Source organism: Onthophagus taurus, chromosome 11 (assembly GCF_036711975.1).
Source record: "Onthophagus taurus isolate NC chromosome 11, IU_Otau_3.0, whole genome shotgun sequence".
In the NCBI taxonomy this organism is placed as follows: domain Eukaryota; kingdom Metazoa; phylum Arthropoda; class Insecta; order Coleoptera; family Scarabaeidae; genus Onthophagus; species Onthophagus taurus.
Window position 1 is genome coordinate 28612473 of NC_091976.1, and position 16601 is coordinate 28629073.

The window sequence follows — 16601 nt, forward strand, 5'->3', positions numbered from 1 at the left end:
GTGAAATATGTATGACTCACTGAGAAGCTTTCAAGTTTTTCGTTTCATATTTAAGTTGAAATGAGTGTTTTTTATATATACTTTTTTATGATTAAGTTGTTATGTAGAAGGATGGTTGAATCTAAAAAGACTGCTAAATCCTTAGAAGGCTTATTATTCTCTAGTAGAGTTTCTAGAACACTATATATATAGATATAGAAGCTTGGCAGACTCTTAATGTTAAATAAAAGTTTCCAGATGTAATAGCTCATGTTGCTAACAAGTTGGCAGATTTGCAATAAAGAATACAATCTTCAAGATATAATAGTTCATGCTGCCAACAAGTTGACATGTTTGTAACAAAGGATGAAAGATCCAAGATATCTATCTCATGCGTCTGAAGATGCGAGGCTAAACCCGAAACTTTTTAGGTCTAGTTTAGTTCTGTTTCTGTAAGTCGTGGCATAAATTTAACCACAAATACTAGAGTCAAAATGATGATTCGTGTAAAAATTTTTGAAGAAAATTATCTAGAGTTTGATTTTTATTTTATATAGAATTTAAGTCTAACTAGTTTCGGCCCTTGGCCATCTTCAGAGACTCTACAAATAGATTAACATCTCTCATCTTATCCATTTTACAAAACACATTTTTTCTTAATATTTCTTTTTGTTTTGTTAAAAAAGATTACATATCAAAGTTGAAATCAGATTATTAGTTACTAATTTACAAAATTAAAGTTTAAAAAGTTGTAAAATGAAATTAAGGACGAAGTGTTACAAGTTTACAGGTTCAGTACTTCAGTTATAAAACTTCTATTATATGATAACTAACTTCAGGATTAAAATTTCAACCTCAATTTTGACATATTTGTAACCTTCATTAAAAATCCTTTAAAATGAGTACAAACATGACATATTTATCTTCAATATTAATGAAGTTATGGTCTACTTCCGGTTAAGAATATCAACGTCCATTTTGACATATTTGTAATCGTCGCGAAAAATCCTTTAAAATGAGTCCAAACACGACATATTTATCTTCAATATTAATGAAGTTATATGGTCAACTTCCGGTTAGGAATGTCAATGTCATTTTGATATATTAATTTTTATAAAATGTCTTAATATTTGTCACAAAAACAAAAATATAATAAAAAAAAATAAAGAATTAAGGTTGGTATTAACATTTAAAAATTAAATTGCTATCTTGATTGTTGCTAACTTCGGGTTTAATGTCTTTTATTCCAACTTTTTTGTTTTTTGAGATAAGTGCGTCATCTTTGGACTCATTTTAAAGGTTTTTTAATGAAGATGATAAATATGTCAAAATTGACGTTTCAAACCGGAAGTGATTATATTTCCATTAATATTAAAGTTAAATATGTCGAGTTTGGGCTCATTTTAAAGGATTTTTTATGAAGTTGACAAATATGACAATTTTGACATTTTTGTAATCGTCGTGAAAAATCCTTTAAAATGAGTCCAAACTCGACATATTTATCTTCAATATTAATAAAGTTATGGTCAACTTCCGGTTAGGAATGTCAATGTCATTTTGACATTAATTTTTATGAAATGTCTTAATATTTGTCACAAAAACAAAAATATAACAAAAAAAATTAAAAATTAAGGTTGGTATTAATATTTAAAAAAAATTGCTATCTTTATTGTTGCTAACTTCGGGTTTTATGTTTTTTTATTCCAACTTTTTTGTTTTTTGAGATAAGTGCGTCATCTTTGGACTCATTTTAAAGGTTTTTTAATGAAGATGATAAATATGTCAAAATTGACGTTGACGTTTCAAACCGGAAGTGATTGTATCTCCATTAATATTAAAGTTAAATATATCGAGTTTGGGCTCATTTTAAAGGATTTTTTATGATGTTGACAAATATGTCAATTTTGACATATTTATAATCGTCGTGAAAAATACTTTAAAATGAGTCATATTTATCTTCAATATTAATGAAGTTATGGTCAACTTCCGGTTAGGAATGTCAATGTCATTTTGACGTATTAATTTTTATAAAATGTCTTAATATTTGTCACAAAAACAAAAATATAATAAAAAAAAATTAAAAATTAAGTTGGTATTAATATTTAAAAATTAAATTGCTATCTTCATTGTTGCTAACTTCGGGTTTAATGTTTTTTATTCCAACTTTTTTGCTTTTTGAGATAAGTGCGTCATCTTTAGACTCATTTTAAAGGTTTTTTAATGAAGATGATAAATATGTCAAAATTGACGTTGACGTTTCAAACCGGAAGTGATTGTATCTCCATTAATATTAAAGTTAAATATGTCGAGTTTGGACTCATTTTAAAGGATTTTTTATGATGTTGACAAATATGTCAAAATTAAAAGTTGAAAGTTCAAACTTTTTGGTTTTTTGCGATAAATGCGTCATATTTGGACTCACTTTAAAGTAAACTACTATAACGCGGTCCAATTTTTATACAGACTAGAAATGTATTCAACTAGAAAGTTTCGGGTTTAGTCGTGCGTCTTCATATATTATAGATAATAATTAATTAAATTTGGTTTAAATAATACTATTAAAAAATTTTTAAATTATTAATAAAAAATGAAGTGTTGAGTAGGGTCAGTGTTCCGATAGATGTCGAGGTTGTACGAACATAGCCTGTGGGGAATGAAATGGGATCGTGGGGGTAACACACCAGACGAAAGGGCAGAAAGATTTTGTCTGGAAGCGGTGTTTCCCGACAGTACCAGACTATTGATCGCGTAGAATAGGGAGCAAAGAACATTACTCATAACATCTGAAGAGATTGACGAATAACAAATAACACAAAAAGATATCAACAAAACAAAATACCATTTCGTAAATATATAATATATTTCGAATCTTACCCCAAAATATTTCGACATCTCAAAACATAGATACACCTCACAAATTGCGTTAAAAATAACAAACTAAACAATAATTAATTAATAAATTTCACATTTTTATTTTATATTTAATGAAACTTTTAATAGTCATATTTATACTTGGAGGATTAAAAGTTTTTTTTTGAAAGACTTTCTGCGAGGTCTTTCAATTCGGGTTAACTGTCGAGTACTAAAACCTTCGCACGCGGTCTTTGGTTTACCCTCTGTTGTACTATCGAGGAGCCATGTGGCCCCAGACACGCGACTTTTCAACCAAACGATTTTCACCTTTATTAAAACGGATTTTAAGGTAGCTTTGTGGCGTTTTGGGTGACTCGTCAGGTGGATTCGTCGAGAGACGAAAGGTAATGACCTTTACCGGCTTTAAATACATCGTCACAATGACGGGTAACAATAGGATTCAGTATAAATAGGTTACGAGGTTTTCTTATTTACATTTCAAAAAGAATAAATACAAAAAAAATTATTGTTTAGTTCTAAAATTATAAAATATATTAAATTGTTAACAATTAAATCTTAATTTACAACTTTATGGTGTATTTCAAGTATTTAAAGAAAAGTGAAATAAGAAAACATAAAAAAAAAATTCCTTCGAGCCGGATTTGAACCAGCGACCTATGGATATCTACAACGTTTCGAAAACCTCTACAGTCCACCGCTCTACCAACTGAGCTATCGAAGGCTTGTAGGTAAAATGCTCTCTGTTATTATAATTCTTTCTATTTTTTATAACAAAAAAATATTTTAAGTAATACATTGTTTAAATATAATAGTAGAGGAGTAATTTGTGTGATTTATGACTAAATCTAAACTCCTCTTCATCTCCACATTTGATATCCTAAATCAATTTTTTCCTAGGCTCTCTTTAATCATTAGGCGTTGATGTCCATACCATTTTAGTTGCTTTTCATTGATAGTGTCTATTATTGAGTTTTGTGCCGTCATTCTACTTCTTATTTCCTCATTTTCAACTCGGTCCACCATGGTTATGCCGCAGCATCTTCTCCAAAACATCATTTCTGCTGTTAGCAGAAACTCTCACCCACACTTCTGATGCATACATATATTTCTATGTTTGTATCGTTAGGTTGTTATTCCACAGAATCGAATTTCCTTTGCCAAGTTTCCTCATTACATCTTTATTGGCCGTTCTGTCTTCGTTTATAATTACTTCAAGGTATTCGTACTGTTCTACATATTTTATAATGCCGGTCTCCAATTTTATGTCCCTTCCCGTTCCTCCAATTACAATATATTGAGTAGCCCCATTTATTGTCTTCATCTTCTAGCGTATTTAACATATACCTCATATCCCCTTCGTCCTCTACAAAAACTATTTGGTCGTCCGCAAACAGCATGGTGTGTATGTGAGTATCTCCTATTCACATACAATGTTTTAGGGTTGAGTGGATATGGATCTTGAATATTGTGGGAAAGAAGCAGCATCCCTGTTTGACACGTCCTTAGGAGAGAAAGCATCAGTTATGAGTTTTCCTACCTCAACCTCTGCCGCGTTATCATACGCTTTCATAGCATGGATGTAAGTTCTGTTGATGCCTGCATTTGTCATAATTTCTGAAGTGGGCATTTCCCTTCCTTTTGACAGTTTTTTCACAACTAGCATGAATGAAATATCTACGCAAGCTCTTCCAGGTCTGAAACCACTTTGTTCCTCTTCCTCCTTAATTTCTCTTGCGTTTCGAGTAATTTCCGCACTCCTTCCTATTTCCTTTCTTGTATATGGGGTTTATTTGGGACTTTCTCCAATCTTGTCGAATGTCATCTCCTCTAAGACACTTGTTAAATATCGTGCATATTGTTTTCAGGACTATCATGGTAGTTATTATTATAAGTTTATTATGTATTTACTAAAAAGAATTATAATTTAGTAATTTAGCACTTCGACGTGCACAAAAAGTGACATTTCATTCTATATTAACCACCAAAATGCAATAACTTAGTATTCATATTCTTCTACTTCCAGTCGCTGTGACTGGATGTGGTGATCGGATTATGATTTTCAATACAAAAATTCTGAAAAATATACAAATAGTAGTAAGCCGTGTCTTACTACTTCTTCTTCAATTTGCGTTAATTGGAACCTTCTATCATGCATTATTATATCAGGCATTATTATTATTATTATTGCTGCCGGGCTGAGGAGAGCGGCCCCTCTCGTTACCGCGACCTATAAGATTTATTGTAACTTTAGCCCTCCAAAGGTTTAGGGCAAATGTAGGTCCTTAATGAACCTTAGTATTGTCCTGAGGTCTTGAACCTTTATGTCGGTAGGTAACAGGGGAGTTTTACCGAAGACGTTGTGCCTTAGACGGCCTCTGGCGACGCAATTGCACAGTATATGTTCAGCAGTTTCTGACTCGTCGTTGCATAGTCGACAAGTTTGATCCTCAGCTTGTCCAATGTGGAAGAGGTGGTATTTTAGGGGCACATGGCCGGTCAGGTAGCCTGACAGCGTCCTTAGATCCCCTTTGCTGAGGCATAAAACCTCTTTGGTTTTGTTTTGCGACGGAGTTATCATACTCTTCGCTTGTCTATGACCTGGAAGTTCTTTCCAGCGTAAGGCTATCTTTGAAGCCTCCCAGTTGTTGATTATTACAGGTTAAAAATAACAAATAAATTTGGAGTGGTGTAGGTTGCACTTGCATTGAACCTAGAATGAGATAAAGTGGTGTTCAACGGTGAATCCTAAACATTATAATGTAAAATTTTCAATATTCCTCTTTTGTGTTTAGTTCCTTTTTTCGGTTTATAGTATTTTCCCAGTTTGTCTCTTCTTATGGCTCTTTTTTCCTGTGCTCTTTCTAAGTCTTCCTAATTTATGGGCTAGTCACTTGCTTGCTTTTATAGTCTTTTTTTGTTCTTTCCAACCTCTTTGTTCTCTTTACAGTCTCCTTTTTCTATCAGTAATCTTTTAGTAATTTTCGGCCGTGTCTCTTTGCACTCTATGTTTAGCCTCTCTCTAGTTATATTTGCCTAGTCTCTTTTCTCTTTTAGTTTCCTTCTATTATAGCCGTTCATTTTCTAGTCTCTTTTATCATTACTCAATTATTTTTGTTTTCCCAGCCGATGTTCAATCATTGTATACTGTTATCAGCCCCCTTCTAGTATTTCTTTTCTATGATCAATCTCTTTCTTCTAAAACAGTCTCTTTTCAATTTTCCTCTTCTGTGTTTAGACCATTTTTTATCTTTACAGTTTGTTTCCACTATTTGAAGCTCTCTCCTCAATTTATTTGTTCTGTTACCAGTCACTTTCATTTTTGATCTTGTCAGCATCTGTTGAATTTTTCTTTTGTAACATATGTTTCTTTTCAGTCATTTTGTTTTCTTGCTAATATCAGCTCAATCTAATGTTTTCAAGCCCTCTTTAGCCTCTCCTTTTTGAAATCTATCTTATTATGGTCGTTCCAATTTAGCCTCTTTATTCTATTACTACTCTCTCTTTCCTTTACCGAGTTTCTTGTTCTACTCCCAGTCTTAGTTTCATATTTTTATTCTTAACTATTAGTTCCTTCTATTATCAATCTATTTCCAGTATTCTTATTCTCACTTTCTTATTTTTGCAGTCACTTTCCAGTATCTCTTTCCCTTACTTTATCTCCTGCTCTTATGCTAGCCTTTATTAAACCTCTTTCTTCTGTTATTAGTGTCATTTTGATTTTTTATGCTTCTGATTCGTGTCTCAGGCCATATCAGCTTGGCTAGAAGTGAATCTCCATATTGTTGTAATCGAGTAGTGATTGATTTTGAAATTTCTAAAACCAATACGAACATAACTACAAAAGCAATTGTTACAATGTCAATATCGTAATTTCATAATTCATCTTTTGTCGTGAATGTTCGTGATGGCCTAATAAAATTTCCGGAATTTACATTAAAAGCGACGGTCCATTGGCGTTGCGGTTTCAAGGGGCTACGCTTAACTACGTTTTAATTACGCCACCTCGGTAACAATGCCCGTCCCTTTGTTTCGAGCCGGCGGAAAAGCGGCCACGGTTTAGGGGGGGGAGGGTGAATCCTGTAACTCTTGGCTAGTTGTATATTAGCGTAATAGTAATTACGGAGGACAGTACCGCCACCATACACTATCGGAACGCGAATATATGGCTTGTAATATCAGCCACCCAGATGATACCAAAAACACGAGTAATTTCAAATTACATCGAAAATGTGTTGCCCGAAAAAAAGATTTATTTTTTTGTTGCTTTTCTCTCGAGGATTTTAAAATAGAGTTTTTAGTAGATAGTTGGAATAGCGTATAAATCTGTTCAACAATAATTGAAAATTCCAAAGGTACGTTTGTTGCGTGGCTTGCATCGTCCCATCCCCCTCAGGACGTGGAGTATCAAATGGGGCCTGATTTATGAACGGTGGAGATTAAACCCGAACTGGAAATCTGTATTCAAAGCCGGTCTATGTAAATGGCCCGGTTAGAATGCATCAAACCCGATTTTCGCTACAAACGTAGACCGGTTTTGATTAATGTCTCGATGTTATTAATGTATTCGGCGGGACTGTCACTAGAATTACGCTTGGTTTATATGTTTTGGCTACAACTATAACACTTTCAACACAATTCGATTCACTTTTGATTTTGATTAAGTTCTAAATTTTAACAAATTTGGTTAGTTTTCACCCCACGAAACGACCAGATCTGATTAGTATGGTAATTTTTGAGTTTCCCCGGTGCAGTTTTGGTGGCCGACTCCAATTTAATTAAAACTGAAAGCGACTTTATGCGTGTTGCGTCTCGGTCTTTTGTTAATTTAACAACACCAAAGAGATGTTGGGCGATTTGTTTTTTAAAACGGACGTTTTTGCAAATTAAACACGTCCCGCAATTATTTTAAATCACCCTATTTAATTAAATAAATAATTACCTGCATGTAAACACTCGAAGTTGAACTTCTCCGATTTCTTCTAAATTGTATAAAATGAGCCATTATCTGGAACAAAAAAAAAGTTCAATCTTTTAAAGGACTTTTTTATGAGGATCATCATTTCGCAGAGAAGCAATTCTCGTAATGGTTCTAAAACGCATAGTATTTTTCCGGATGCATCCGGATTTTCGACGGTAACTGTTTGAATGGTAGGGTAGAAGATTTAGTCGCCTTTCTTGACCACGTCCTCTGCATAATTTCCCTTTTCTACGTTCTTTCCCAACGCTTACGAATGGAAGTATTACTCTCAATCCCACGGGGAAAAAGAAATGATATTCGACGGCTCAGTGCCGAGTGTGGTTATATTTAAATGTGAAAAAGAAAATAAGAAGGGGAGCGTAAATATCGCAACAACTGGAGTAAACAGAAAAAAAGGAACAAATTTAAATAACAAAATTTTTTTGATTTCTCCCTTTCTTATAAACATTTAGAAATTTGTTCGAATCTTTTTGTTGATGTCCCCACAAACACATAAAACCCCATCACAAATTTACGATCGTAGAAATATGAACCAAACCTTAATAAGATTGCCCTTCAAGATCCACCCCATTTTCTTTTATTGCACCAACCTATATTTGACCATTTCCTTTATCTCTCTCTTTTTATTCCTCCGTTTCTTTCTTTTTTTCCTTATTTCAACAAATTACTGAAATGATAATCGTTTTACAGAGTAGAACGCAATTTTCAAGGCTATTAGATGTAATCCGTGGTATTGTTGTCAACCGAGCGTTTCCTTCGCGGTTGACATCTTCGTGAAATTCGAGAGAAATTTTTTTTCTTAACGATAGACCGAAGGACGAGCTTCGGAAGGACAACAATACGATCATCATCCCGACCAATCTTCTTTTTAGAAAGCATAAAAGGGGAATGAGAATGTTGTGAGCGTTTAGTTATGAAAGGTTTTTTTTTCAAGATGTTTCGTGTTTTTTATTTTTTTGTGGTTTTTGGTGGTGTTAAATTATGTTTGGGTACTTTTGCTGATAACAGAGTATCTGTGGATACAGTTAAGTTTCATATATTTTTAGTTAAAATAATCAAATTTCAAATTAAAAACACTAATCTTCCGGTGGAGATAAAATTAGGTTGGGATAAAAGTTTGAGTCAGTATGGAATTGAGTTAGGCATGAATTTGATAGCATTATTACAGATTTTTTGCAGTCTAGAATCATATTAGAGCAATTCCAAACTTTTTCTTGGACTATTAAACCTAATCAGAATAAGTCAAATCTTTTTTTTACTAAAAAGTGTTTGGTCATCATATTTTCAAGCTTGTTTTTGAAGATTAAGGTAACACAAGACATTTTGTTACTATTTGGAATCGGTCAGAATAATTTCTGGCATCTCTTTTTCATATCAATGTCATTTCCAACATTTTCCTAAAGTCTAGAGTTATTAGTTTTTGCTTTAAACGTATAATTTTTCAATCTTCCTCTTCTGTGTTTAGTTCCTTTCTTGCATTTACAGTATTTTTCCAGTCTTTATCTTCTCATTACTCTTTTTTTCTTATACATTTTCAGTTCAGCCTATTTATTATCTTACCAACCTCATTTAAGTCTTCCTAATAAAGTCTTTTTTTTTCTCTCTCCAACCTCTTTGTTCTGTTTACAGTCTCTGTTCAGTCTTTTTTCTATCAGCAATCTTTTGTCACCTTTCTGCCAAGTCTCTTTTCACTCTGTGCTTAGTCTCTTTTTAATCCCCTTCATGTCTACCCAGTCTCTTTTCTCTTTCAGCTTCCCTCTCTTGTAATCGTTCATTTTCCAGTCTCTCTTATCATTACTCAATCATTGTATACTGTCCCCTTCTAATCTTTCTTCTCTTTGATCAATCTTTTTCTTCTAAAACCAGCCTATTTTCAATCTTCCTCTTCTGCCTTTAGCTCATTTTTTACCTTTACAGTTTCTTTTCAGTGTTTCAAATTCTTTCTGCAATTTCTTTGTTGTATTACCAGTCTTTTTACTTTCAATTCTGATCTTGTCAGCATCTGTTGAATTTCTCTTTTATATAATATAAGTCTCTGTTCAGGCATTTTGATTTCTGCTTGGCCTTAACTTAGCTTCTTCTATTACCAGTGTCTTTCCAAACTTTCTATTTTTTATTTCTTGACCACCTTATGATTCATCCCTTTGTTGTATTGTTAATCAGATTCTAATGTTTCCAGACCCTGTTAAGCTTCCCAATCTTAGTTTCATTGTATACAGACATTTTGTTATTGTTTAGAATCGGTCAGAATAATTTCTGACATTTTTTTTTCATGCCAGTGTCATTCCTAACATTAAAGTATAGAGTCTAGAGTCTTAACAGTATGATTTAAGCCTGTTGCATAAAGCTCCATACTTCCTGTCAGCGTAGTTTTAGACATTTAGCATAAATACACACCTTTTCTAGTAGTTTGAATTTCGGCTAGCTTCATTTATAACAACTCTAAACTTTATAGTGCGTGGTCATTGTAATTCCAGACTCAACTTTGAAGTTTGGCACCTACCCAGTACAATTCCAGACCTTACCAGGAAGTTTATAGTCTTGCCAATGTAATTACAAACTTTTCCTTACAATCCAAAATCGTATCAGGACAATTCATCCATTTGTACATGCAGTTTGGAACTAAAATTAGATTCCCGACGTTTCGATAAAGTCTAGAATCCAATTTGGAGAATACTTCGCGAGATTTCTAGATGAAAATTGCATTTCTTTGATGATAACTCCACTAAAAAAAATTTTTTAATTTTCTTAGAAAGAAAACAACCAAAATTTAGAACCCTACAAAACACGTTATTATTTACCACCAAGTTACGAAGGCGCAGGTGAATACAACCCTCATGAACCACCAGAACATTATCCACCACCCCCTTATTACGAAGAAACCCATCAACATGGAGGTTATGGATTTTCTGCAAGCCCTGAACACCATCAAACTTTTAGAACACCAAGTAGAGGAAATTCGCACAATTCTTTTGGGGTAACTTTTAAAAACATTGAATAATCTTTTAGATGTCATATTTGACATTTATCCTTCAAAAACAACAATGAGGTTCGTTTAATCGTTTACATCTTGTAGTAATTAAAAAAAATTTAACTTACGTGTCTCCTTAATGCTTCGAAAAAGATTTATTTGATGTTTATAACATAATAATAACTAATTAAACTTATTTAAATTAAAAAATTATCTACATCAATTCAAACCGCTCAATCACAACAATAACATAACCTCAAATGTCAAAAATTGATTTTAAAATATCTAAATAAATTTTAAAAATAATTAATAATTATAGAAATTTGAATTTATTAATCAATTAATTTTAATAAAACAAATTATTAATATTATTATTATAAATAAATTTTGGTAAAAAAACATTAATTTTAATTTTTTTTTTATTTTAAGTTGGTGGTCTTGAAATTTTGTCAACTTTGATAACTGTCAAACTAATATGTGATATGTGATTTTAAATGATTTCTTTTTTGCAGGGATTAGCATTAAAAGGTCTTCTAATACCTTTAGCGGGTATTGCATTACTCGGTGCAGCAGCAGCTTTATCTACAAATCCAGTTTTGCTTCAACTGGGAGTGATAAACGGAAAAAGAAAGCGAAGGTCAATCAATGAGAATGAAAGAAAATCTTTAACATTACCATCAAGGCGTGTTTAATTAATTATCCCTCTGGCATTATGATTCATAACGTGTTATTAAATCAATTTCAAGTAAGAATTTATTTATTAAAATTTCATTTTATAATAAGGTTTGTTGCGAATAAATAATGTTTTCTATTTTTATTATAAGTAAAAATGATGTGAAATCCCTTCGTATGAGAAAGGGATCGTTTTTCTTTATTAAATTGGTTAAAGTGAAATCCTCTGTATCATCATTAATAACAATTTTTTTCAATCAAGAAATTTTCTTTTCCGGCTAAATTCCAGAAATAGATTTCTTCTTTTCTCTCGAGTTTCTCTCGTTCGTTTCTTTTGGTGTGTTTAAAAAAAGGTCAACGACCGATATCGAAAGTTTACAAAAAGAGTTTTTTTGTATAGTCGAGTTTTAAATCTCAGGTGAACCCAAAAAAAGAACCATTTAAGTGGTCTTATTGGAAGAAATCTAGGTCTGTTTACAATTTTATTTTAAGATCTTTGTAACTTTGCTTTAACTCCGGTTTTAAAACGATTCTTACAGAGATAAAAACGTGGATCTTTTACGTAAATGGGGCGATTAACAATTCGCAGCAGGAAGTAATGAGTCAACCTCGTTAAAGAACTTATTTTGCTTCTATTAAGCAAAATAAGTGTTACAATAAAAAAATGTAATTAATAAATTATTTTGTGATTTATATAGTCTAATTAATAATTTATACGTTGTTTACTTGTATGGGGGGAGAGAGAGATGGAATAAGTAATAAAAGGACGCATGTTGAGACGAAATTAGAACAAACCAGAGCAGATCTGAATCGGTTTTTAGGTTGCTGAAGATTTAAATAAGAAATTGCAAATAATAAGAAAGTTTATTTGAGTTAAATCATCCATTTGGCGAATAAATCAAAAGAAATTTATTACATACGTTTATATAGAAAGGTGATGTATGTTACAAGAATTTTAAATACAAGTGGGTGGATTTCCCAAGATATTTTAACCTGAATCCATTAATAACAACCAATTAAACAAAAAATAAATTATAAAAATAACTTGCTCACCTCAATAACAATAAAAAATAACTTCTAATAGATTCAAAAATATAAACAAAAACGTTATAGTCCACTCACAAAAAAAAGATGTTAAATTATAATCTTCAAAATTAATTAAAAACAATTTTTTTCTTCGCGATTTATTTAAAATTTAAGTATTTGTTTAAAAAACGAAATAAATCTCGAGGTAAAAGGTAAAACTGGAGGTAAAACTACGGTTGTACATGCGCAGTTCGCGGTTGGTAGCTCACTGGTGCAGACTTTCCGGCTCTCTTGGGCGAATGCGATGACCTCTGAAAGAGTCCATACAATGCGCCCGACGGCCGCCAGTTATGCGATCGAGTGCCGAAGGGATTTTTTTATAGAACCAAGCCAACGACGACGACGAAGACTACGTAGAGAGACGCAAGGAGAAAAAGACATATGGGAAGCGCAAATTCTTTCAGAAAATCATCGGAGTTTACAATCTTAAGATAACGACAGAGCAAGATTACAGTAGATGGAAAATAATGAGTGGTTTAATATCTAATAGGTTTAATGATGGATTTGAAACAATTTTGTTGGGCCATTTAAACGAAAGAAAATAAATCTAGTAATTGGACAACAAAGAAAAATGGATAATTAATGTTTATTAGTCAAATTACTGGATCACGACAAGGTTAGTCCTCAGTTAACCTAGGATTAAAACATCTACACAACATAATTTGACGTTTCTAAACTAAGTGTTGAGTATGCAACCCAATATGTACGAAGTTTGAAACCAAAATATGTCAAATTTGATTTCATAAAGACTTAACACGTTACGCAAAAAGTAGTCATCCATCATAATTTACACAAACGTATGTTACATAAATTTTATATAGTAACGTATGTAGATCTATCAAGTGAATTGCTTTGAAAGTTGGGTCTGAAGAGAAAAAGAGACATAGAATCATTCATGTAGACATAGATTAGCATGGATTATTTAGTGGCGCCAGAAGTTGTTTCCACATAAATGTGATAATTGTGTATTGCTACAGCAATAACGACGATCTTACCAGTTCTATAATGATGTATCTAACTAAAGCATTTGACAGTGTCCACTATGACATCTTATTGAAGAAGTTGGAAGCTACGGGGACTCGCTGGAGTGTTTCAGATCGTACTTGTCAGAAAGAGAACAGCCGGTGGTCTCGTATGATCAAACTGGTGCTGAAATTACTTCAGACTGGAAAAAGGTTCTGCGAGGCGTCCCACAAGGATCAATATTGGGACCTTTCCTCTTTGTCCTATACATCATTGATCTTCCAGAAGCTTCTTCCTCATTGCTGATGACTCAACTACAGTATTAACTACAAAAATTTTAAAAAAATGTCAAAATTGGTCCAACTCAATCTAAGTAAACTACAAACTTGGTTTTCAAATAACAACTTACAAAAAATAAACGTTATAACAACAGGAACTCAGATTTGACATTTATCCTTCAAAAACAACAATGAGGTTCGTTTAATCGTTTATATATTTTAGTAATTAAAGAAACTTTTACTTACGTATCTCCTTAAATACCTAGGATGCGACGCTCCCTATGAACACGATAAGGACATACATCACAAATTGAAAATCTTCACAAGACTTGTGTGGAAGTATTAGATGAAGTTTGGGTTATAAATGCAGGAATGATACTTCAATGAAATTTTATAAGACAATGGTAATGAAGAAGGACTTAAGCAAGGTAGAAGCCGCTGAAATGAAGTTTCTTGCTGTAACAGATTGGATCATATCCGAAACGAATTAGAGAGGAACTGGAAATTTTTGCAGTTAACGATAAAATCAAGTAATACAAAGAGAAATCTATGGGCCACGTGCAGAGAATGCAGGTTGACAGAATGCCAAAATTGGCACTGCAGTGGAAATCAAGAGGGAGGTGATCTGAAGTATAGGTACAGGTCAAGAAGGCCTAAATCGTTAAGTAGACGACGAAGTACATCACTTGACGCCATTTTTATTATTGTGCCAGTTCACAATTATCACATTTATGTGAAAACAACTTCTGACCCACCAGCTAGTTGGCGCCACTAAACTGGCTTCTTACTGGCGCCAGCAATCCATACCAGTTTATTAACCCCAATGGATTTTAACTAAACTAGTGTCAGCTAACTGGCGCCTTAAAGATAAGTTTCCACAAGTTTTAAGTGTTCATAATAGCATCTATTTGCAGCTTATATTCTATCCTTTATTGCGTTCGTAATCGTATCAAATACAGCGGCTGGGTACTCAAAATTTTTGACACCCTTTAAACTGGACTGCCCTTGATGTATATATTTTTGGGATTTCTTACTTTTCACCTTCATATATTTCGTCTTTGTTTCGTTTATTATGAGTCCCACCTGTTTCGTGCTTCCTTCCATTTTTCTACAAACTTCAACCATTTTAGTCGATGATTATCGTCGACGTATCCACACAGAATATGCGATTTGGCAGTTTGCCACCTTTGACAAGGTCACCAATCACCGAGTGCAGTGCTCCTTGCTTCATCTCCGGCTTTATTTTGAACAATACTGATATCAAAGATTAAAGAGTAAACAAAATGCGAGGCTAGAGTGAGAAACTCTAGTTTTGAAAAGAAATAGAAGACATTTCAATTTAAATGTTCTGACAATAAGAAACCATTACAATTTAAAGGTCCATAGCGTTCAAGGTCATAAAAAATGGCAGCCCTGCATCAAAGGTGCTGACACGAAGCGCCGCATCTTGTTTACTCTTTAATCTTTGATGATATCTTATGCTAATTAGCGCTACCTACCACTGTCACTAGAACTAACACTAGACATAGAACTAGAAAGTTTCGAGTTTAGCCGTGCATCTTCAGACGCGAATTGTTAATTTCATTGAAATATAAATGATTTGATTTTGCTTTCTTATTTTCATTCCATTTATCACATCATATTTTGTTCATTATCCTTTTGTAATGTGTAAGTTTATTATTAAAAAATAAGATTTTATCAACTCAATAAGTTTTTATGTAATCCTTTGTAACATTGTTTCGCATTCAATGATGCGGATTCAATGTAATTGTGATAATGAGTTTTTTTGAAAACTTATTAAAAGTTATACAACGTGTTATTTCCTGAATGACACAACAAAATAATAAAGTGTTATTTACATAATAAAACAAAAAAGTGTATTGCTTTATAACATTTAATTAAAAACGTTTTACATCTATCAAAAATCGATCTAAAAAAGTATGATCTAAATAACAGTTTAATAACAATAAATCGGATTTTTTAGTTTTAAATGTCATAATTTTCGTGGAGTCCTAATTTTTCGCTTTCTTCTTTGCCACATTTAGCCATATGAGTAGCGGTAACACAAGGATCACTATCTTCCTCAACTAAAAAACAATGATTAATTTTTTTTATAAATCATTTAAATTAATTTGTTACCTTTTTCGTGACAAGTTTTAAAAACAGTTGTTGCTTTAGAATAAGCATCGGCATCAAATTCTTTTAGTGGGGCTATAGATTTAAGTCCAGCTTCTAAATCCATTTTACCATCGGCTGTTTGCTAAAAATAATTAAATTATTAACGAAATTATTTTATTATTAAAATCTTACAATTCCCCAATGTTTATGCATGCACAAAATAAGACACATTCCTTCGTGTTTCGTTGGGATTTCTTTTTTCATTATTAAAGAATCTAAATCATCTATAAAATAGGATTCGATTAATTAGATTGGATTAAAATTTAAGTTTTATTACCGTTTGTAGCTCCAACTTCGCTTAAACATTTCGTCCCAACATCTTTTATGAGTGCTTTAAATTCGGCGACAAATTCTTTTTCGTCCTAAAAAAAAATTAAATTAATTGAATTTGGCACAAAAATAATTTTGAACTTACAGCAAAAGCCGCTGCAATAACAACAAGAAACACTACGAGAAACGATTTCATTCTGTATTTCTCACTTTACTATTTGATATCTATTAAAACGTCCCATGTCTTTTATATGGTTGTCGATCAAGGTTACGGGGGGGAACGAAAAATTAAAATTGTAATTACGATTACATCTTCTAATTGTTTCCTGTGCTGAATTATTTCTGCATACAC

General features: G+C 32.5%; 3 protein-coding genes and 1 non-coding gene across 5 annotated transcripts in view; 1 reads left to right on the forward strand and 3 right to left on the reverse strand.

The window, feature by feature from the left end:
- Nucleotides 1–12714, reverse strand: part of LOC111423732 (Src homology 2 domain-containing protein sprint) — a 138977-nt gene extending 126263 nt beyond the window's left edge. The window contains exons 1-2 of one of the 2 annotated variants that reach the window (XM_071199913.1): nt 12528–12714; nt 7793–7858 (exon numbers count right to left, since the gene is read on the reverse strand). In XM_071199913.1, the coding sequence (XP_071056014.1) occupies nt 7793–7855 (63 nt within the window). In that variant the 5' untranslated portion in view covers nt 7856–7858; nt 12528–12714. Of the gene's footprint in view, nt 1–2853; nt 2956–7792; nt 7859–12527 lie in introns of those variants that run through there. The other variant, XM_071199914.1, reaches the window with a different exon arrangement.
- TRNAY-GUA (transfer RNA tyrosine (anticodon GUA)) lies at nt 3480–3574 on the reverse strand. The gene is made up of 2 exons: nt 3538–3574; nt 3480–3515 (listed from the first exon to the last, which is right to left on the reverse strand). It is a non-coding gene; the product is annotated as a tRNA-Tyr (tRNA).
- Nucleotides 8723–12165, forward strand: LOC111415445 (uncharacterized). The gene is made up of 4 exons (XM_023047144.2): nt 8723–8855; nt 10584–10808; nt 11315–11547; nt 12014–12165. Exons 1-3 carry the CDS (start codon nt 8745–8747, stop codon nt 11492–11494), a joined length of 516 nt encoding a protein of 171 aa, XP_022902912.2. The 5' UTR covers nt 8723–8744; the 3' UTR covers nt 11495–11547; nt 12014–12165.
- Nucleotides 12715–15677: 2963 nt separating the features above from the next.
- LOC111415432 (general odorant-binding protein 28a-like) lies at nt 15678–16487 on the reverse strand. The gene is made up of 5 exons (XM_023047131.2): nt 16395–16487; nt 16257–16341; nt 16112–16203; nt 15941–16061; nt 15678–15888 (listed from the first exon to the last, which is right to left on the reverse strand). Exons 1-5 carry the CDS (start codon nt 16443–16445, stop codon nt 15788–15790), a joined length of 450 nt encoding a protein of 149 aa, XP_022902899.2. The 5' UTR covers nt 16446–16487; the 3' UTR covers nt 15678–15787.
- Nucleotides 16488–16601: the final 114 nt, after the last annotated feature.